The 6,868-nt window shown below is 35.8% G+C and overlaps 1 protein-coding gene across 1 annotated transcript in view; it reads right to left on the bottom strand.

Moving 5' to 3' along the window:
* Positions 1 to 6,868, bottom strand: part of LOC107685961 (xyloside xylosyltransferase 1-like) — a 41,020-nt gene extending 34,152 nt beyond the window's left edge. The window contains exons 1-2 of the mRNA XM_016482735.1: positions 6,705 to 6,868; positions 5,697 to 6,256 (exon numbers count right to left, since the gene is read on the bottom strand). Coding sequence (XP_016338221.1) covers positions 5,697 to 6,182 — 486 coding nt within the window. The 5' untranslated portion in view covers positions 6,183 to 6,256; positions 6,705 to 6,868. The remainder of the gene's footprint in view (positions 1 to 5,696; positions 6,257 to 6,704) is intronic.

The raw sequence follows: 6,868 nt of genomic DNA on the forward strand, positions 1-6,868 counted from the left end.
TTCTACCAGGATTAGGAAACAGTCCTCCATAAAATGCACTGCACACATCTGAATATTTGGATTGAACTGTTCTGGAACCAGGGTTGGGGAGTAACGGAATACATGAAACGGCGTTATGTAATCAGGATACAAAAATCTAGTAACTGTAATCAGTTACATCAAAAAACAAAGTATTCAGATTACAGTTACATTTTGTAAAAAGTGGGAATACTATCAGGATTACATTTGTTTCATTTAAAATTAAATAAATTAGTATTTTGACATAATGCTATATATTTAGCGCTGCATAGTTCCTGGTTCTGTTGACACATGTTGACTCACGTGAGCCGGAACTTTTCCACGACATTCTAATTTATTGAGATGAACCTGTAGTTGTACAGCGTAAGCTATGGATGAAGACTCTTGCTTTAACAACGGCTACTCAACCAACTTGAACATTTGCAGGTACGAGTCCGACTAGCATGGAAATCATCATGTTAGCTCAAATTAAGCAGAATTTTAGTGAATTTAGTGTTTGTTAGTAATTTAAAATTCCATGGTGTGCATGACTGCAGTTGTAAGTTTTCTAGTGAAAAATGAGCCTGAAAATGTGGAAATTAATTAATTAATGAGAGTCCCCACACCCCGGATCAGTCAATGAAATAAAAAAAGATCATAGCATTTCACATGCATTTCGACATGTAGGCTTATTTTAAAATAGACTAATATGTATGTGGTGTGATTTTTTAAATGTGTATAAACTATTTATTTTTACTTGCACATGTTAAAGTAAAAAAATAATAAAAATAAAACTGTAATACTAAACTGTATAGCCACTAGATGTCTGCATAGCCTTTTATGTAAATATACGGGCTGTAATATCTAGAAGTTTTAATTTTAAAGTCATAGTTAAATAAAAGTACTTAGATATTGTTTTTTTATTTATTTACATATGTAACTTGAAGTAATCCAAAAGTAATCAGATTACATTACTTTTATATTGTGGTACTTGGATTACGTTACTGAATACTTTTTTAATTAAGTCAATTGTAACTGTAACGGAATACATTTTAAAAGTAACCCTCCCAACCCTGTCTGGAACAGTGTTGTAAATACAACTTAACCACTGATTTCTAGTTGTGTCCTCTTTTGGAAGGCCAAACAAAGTAGTTTCGCTTTCGCAACGAAACACACAGCATCTTCACAACATGGCAGCGGCAGCAACAATAAAGGTATGCCTTTTTTCTTTGCGTGAACATTTGGGCGGCGTTATGCAAATCTTCCCACATCGTGACGTAGACATGTGGGGGCGTGTTTAAACGAGGTGTTTTAGGAGGGCGTGGACCAGTCTTAACTTTTATAAACAATATCTCTTTGGGTTTGAGACTTTAGTCTTTGCAACTTTAGGGATATTATCTATTCACGAACAGCTTGTAACACTCCAAAGAGAAAGGAAAACTTGAAATTGCATCATATGACCCCTTTAATATTTCATCACAGTTTATTTGTGATAATGCAGAAGCAGTTAGAAATAACAGGAAACAAAACTCCATTTTGTTCATAAGAACTTCAAAGAGGACAGACCATTCACTGTTCCAATAAAACTGTCATTTCACTTCAAAATAACTAATAAATACGAACAGAAACTACCCCAGTAAATGCTAGGTTAATTTTATAGATGGAGTAACTGCAGGAATTGGCTAACTCTTCCAGGAATTTGCATGAGTTTCAGAGTGTAGCCGCATACAGAGCTCAGTGTAATCTCTATTACTAGCACATGAAGTGCTGTGCAATATTAAATTAAAGGCTTCTGACAGTGTTAATGCCCATGGAGACTCGGAGCAGAGCCTGATGGTCATTTTATGCATTTCTGACTTTCCAAATTGTTCTGGAGGTGTGTACTAGGTCTGTAATAAAGTTAGAGTGTACTTCATTATATGAGATTGGGTGCTTGCTAGGGCTGCACGATAAATCGCATGCGATATTTAACGCGCATCTTGTCAGTAAAGCCGTTTCTGTAATCATCATTAAATATCGCATGCGATTTATCGTGCAGCCTTAGTGCTTGCATAAATATCACTGACAATCTGAATGTTCTGTGAAGGAATTCTAACAACATAGTCATTGAGAATATGTTTGCCATACCTAAACTAAAAAGCACCATGTCACATTGAAGGTATCAAATAGTATTAACATCACTTCAATATACTTCATAGAATACCATGATACTACTATGGTAAACCATGCTTTAAATCAGTTTAGCATGGCCATATCAAATGCAATACGTGACCATCATCTACCTCTATCTGCCAGTGCAGTCAAACTGCAACACACAGATGTCAGAGAATGAAACGCTCAAATCATCAAGCTTTCACACGCTTCATTCAGTTCCTCAGAGAGCTCAAAGAATGACCCCTAATGACCCCCAGCAGCAGCTGATGGTGCCGTCATCCCTTCCCCGAGAACACATGCATGATGAACTCATTCTGGTTTAATCTCATGTCATGAGACTGTGTGGGAGTCTGTGAGCCCACAGTGACAGTGGAACTTTCCACACGCTCGGTGTCTGCGCAGTTCAGTTTTGAGAGCGAGACAGGTTCAGTCTATAGCCTGCAGACAAAGACAGTCTGCCCTAAAAACCACATGCCACCCCAACCACATAATTATAACAATAATAACTATATGCTTATGAATGGATTATTATTATTGTGAATTTGTGATATACATTGTATATCGGCACATCTAGTAATATAATATAATACAATATAAAATAATTTTTAGTTTTAGATTAGTTTTTAACCATTATTAAAAATTATTATTATTGCTACTACTACAATTAGTGCTGTATTATAATAAGTCATTCAGTTTCACGTAATAATCACTCAACTTGCCCATAATATGAATTATTACTTGCTGCTGTAATTTAGATAAAAACGCTTTCTCTTACATAATGCTTTTAGCAGCAATAAAAACGATTAATTGTCAATAAAAACAGCATGCCGTCTTATTTGTAATTCCAAAACATCTAATTTACACTACCGTTCAAAAGTTTGAGGACAGTACGATTTTTATGTATTTATTTAAATTAGGACACATTAAATTGAGCAAAAGAGACAGTAAAGTCATTTATAATAAATTTCTATTTCAAATAAATGTTCTTTTTTAACTTTATATTCATTAAAGAATCCTAAAAAAAAATTAAATGCATCAGTTTACACAACAGTATTCATCAGAACACTTGTTTTCAACATAATAATTATATATATATGAACATTTTTCAACAAGAAATATATATAAAACTCAGCTTTGCCATCACAGAAATATTTATATATTTACTATGTGTTTACAAAAAACAATATAACATAATAAAATATATAATACAACATAATAAAGTGTCATACATTTACATGTATCACTATTAATTCAACAATAATCATAATCAAAGGCAAAGCTTATTTTTATCACTATGACTACAACGGTTCTATATGATTTTATTAACAGTGTGTTTACATAAATATAATATTATCTAAATCATCTACTACAAATACTACTACAACAATAACAATACTAATAACAACAACAATAATAATCATCATCATAATTGTTAATATTACTATTATTATTACCACCACTACTACAGTACTACAACTATTCAAAACAACCATCACTGTCATCAAATTGTATTATCCACTGAAATAAGCTGCTGTTTTGTGAATGTGTGTGTGTACCTGTTTTTCTATTCTGGTGGGGACTTAAACCTGAATACACACAGACTCATGGGGACTCGTGTCACGCTGGGGACCTAAATTGAGGTCCCCACGGGTACAAAAGCTTATAAATCACACAGAATGAAGTTTTTTGAAAATCTAAAAATGCAGAAAGTTTCCTGTGAGGGGTAGGTTTAGGTGTAGGGTTGGTGTAGGACAATAGAATATACGGTCTGTACAGTAGAAAAACCATTACACCTATGGAGAGTCCCCACAAGGATAGCAAACCAGACATGTGTGTGTGTGTGTGTGTGTGTGTGTGTGTGTGTGTGTGAACTGTTTTAATCAAAATGTTACAGCACATGTTGGGGTGGGTAGTAATGATGATTATCGGATGTTGCATTAAGCCAAATACTCATTATCTTATTGTGTGCTCATGCGTGTTCGTGCACGTGTGTGTTTGTGTGTGTGTGTGTGTGTGTGTGTGTGTGTGTTGAACAGAGTCAGGATTAAAGGAAGGTAATCTGAACCTCAGTCTCACAGCATCCCTGCTAAACTGAGCTGTCCATCCACCTGTCCAGGACAGAGGATCAGCCTCCACTAATGCCCGGCAACAGGGGCGTTGCTAGGCAGAAACACTGCTGTCTCAATACATGAACCAGAGCAGAGACATTGCACTGCATTTATCAAATGAGATATAGAAAAAATCAGAAACTCAAAAAGTCCGGTGACAACCTGACCACCTATTTCTCTGAACTAGGCCAAGTTTACTTAATGGTAATACAGACAAATCCTCTACAGCAGGATCAGCCCAAAGATCCTGAAGCTCAAAGAGGAATCACAAAAAGCCATTGTGGTAGAGTAACACTGGCCCCATGTAACCGACACACAGCCATTTTTCTGAAAGCCCTCCGAAAAAATACCTTAGTTACTAAAGCATGATTAGGGTCAGTAAATAATCACAGTATTTTCATTTTTGTGTGTTTAAATATACCATAATTTTGTGAAAAGAAAATTATTTTCTTCTTTTAGAGTGCAAAATCACATTTACAATGACTTTTAAGTAGCAAATTATGCTCATCTCAAACATATCCACAAAAAAGAAAGACAATCTCAATGTCGTAATATTTATGTGCTCACAGAATGGCCCTAGTTGTTTTGATGAACTAAAAAATCTGTTATAGAGCGTGAGCGGTCCTGAGGGAGTGCTGCTGTATGAGAGCTGCGTGTTGTTCTTCTGTGAGCTGATGTAAAGGAAACGTCTGCTGCGTGACCTCTAGTCCTGTGGATGATGTGTGCAAAAGCAACTGTCTGATTTCAGCTTTCCTGCACTGCCATCTGCTGTGCTTACAACAAGCAGAAAATGCCTTCATGCATTAAACAAGAAAAACCCAAAAACGTTCCAAATTTAAGGTTACAAACCAAAAATCTTGTTCGCAACTTCAACTAAAAGATCCAGTACTGTATATTATATTGTATTGTATTATGTACAGTATGTTTATATAATAAAGAAATAACTATTGTAATAATAATAATAATAATAATAAACCAGTATATGCATATTAGTTTTTGAATTTGTTTTTTATCTATTTATTTTTAAAGATATATGTAATAAGTATGTTTATATTCTATAATATAATTATATAATATAATAAAACAATATAACATCATAAATAACTATTAAAAATAATAATAAAAATAACAACAATAACAGTCCATTAATATGAATAATTATTTTGTATGTTTTCTATTATTATTTTCTATTATTACACACAATTTACAGCATGTTTTATGTAATCTAACATAATAATAATAATATAAATGTATCAGAAGGTGATTATTGCAAGTACTACTACTACTCTAAATAACAACATTATAACAACAATATTATTATCATCATCATCAAAATCTATTTTAAAGACATTAAAACATGAGATAAACTAAAAGGGTGCCAATGCTGCATCACCCAACATCAGCACACTGAAAAACATGAAGGTTCGCTGTACATACCTCGTACCGGAAAGTTGCATCCAGCAGAAGTTCAGGAAGCATCTTCTCCCCCAGCTCCTGACTGCCTGCATCAGAGACGTAATGGAGAACCAGCATCTCATCCTCCAGGAACCGTCCATGTTTGGCCATGGAGCGCATGGCCACCTGAAACTTCTGCTGCAAGCTCAAGCTCTTGTAAACCTTGGTGAACATCATGAGAGCATGAAAGCGTGATGGCTTTCCATCCAGGTCATCTCCAGTTCCTGTTCTGCTTTCTGGACGTCCAGACCGGATGTCTATAGAAAGATCTGCATCATCACGGTTGGTGTTGTGGCTTGCTTGTGTTTCCTTGATCCGTTTTGTGGTGCTGGAGAAGTTCTGCTTTTCGGAGCCAAAGTAGTAGAAGGCCACCACTGCCAAGGCTGCAGCAAAGAGCAGCATGATCTGATAGGATCTAAATGTGCTGATCCTTCCCATGGTGACCGACAGCACCCGCAGGACACCCATGGATCCACTTCTACATGCACAAATTAGGTCAGGATGCCCTTTCTTCTGTCTTGTTGACAGTCTCCGATCACACCCTGAGTGCAAGAAACAGGAATCAGTCAATGACATTTTCCAAAGATTCATCTAACCGCACCATATTTGTTTTGAGAGGTTACAGCAAAGAGGATAATAAGGCCTGTTCATCACACAGATCTGTCGTTTGACTTCAGAAGACTTATATAGCGATATGTCATATGGACACGTTTCATGAAACTTTTTATTTGATTTGCTTTTTTTTGTCAGTCCGACATTACGGTGAGTAAATTATGACATAATTGGACTTTTTTTGGTTAGCCGTCCCTTTAAAATTTATTCAGGTCAAAGGATAACTTCAAACAAGAAATCTTCAAAAGTGTCAGGTCTGTTGCAGTCAGTAGCAGAGTTTTTTTTTAGGTTTGCATATCCATACATGTATCTCCATTCACCTCGCTGCAGGATGGCGTGTAAGCAAGTTACTGCACATGATGGTAAGGAGTCACTCACCGCCGTCACATGATGCGTTCAGCAGCGCGCGACAACATCAGAGTCCTTCACTGCTGCTGGAAGCAAACGGTCTAGCAGTAGATCACCGAAGAACGAAGGGAAGAATATATTTGCAAAGACAGAAGAAATGTGCAGACAGGAGACATCTAAACACTTGCTCGTCT

Source organism: Sinocyclocheilus anshuiensis, unplaced genomic scaffold (genome assembly GCF_001515605.1).
Source record: "Sinocyclocheilus anshuiensis isolate Anshui unplaced genomic scaffold, SAMN03320099.WGS_v1.1 scaffold465, whole genome shotgun sequence".
In the NCBI taxonomy this organism is placed as follows: domain Eukaryota; kingdom Metazoa; phylum Chordata; class Actinopteri; order Cypriniformes; family Cyprinidae; genus Sinocyclocheilus; species Sinocyclocheilus anshuiensis.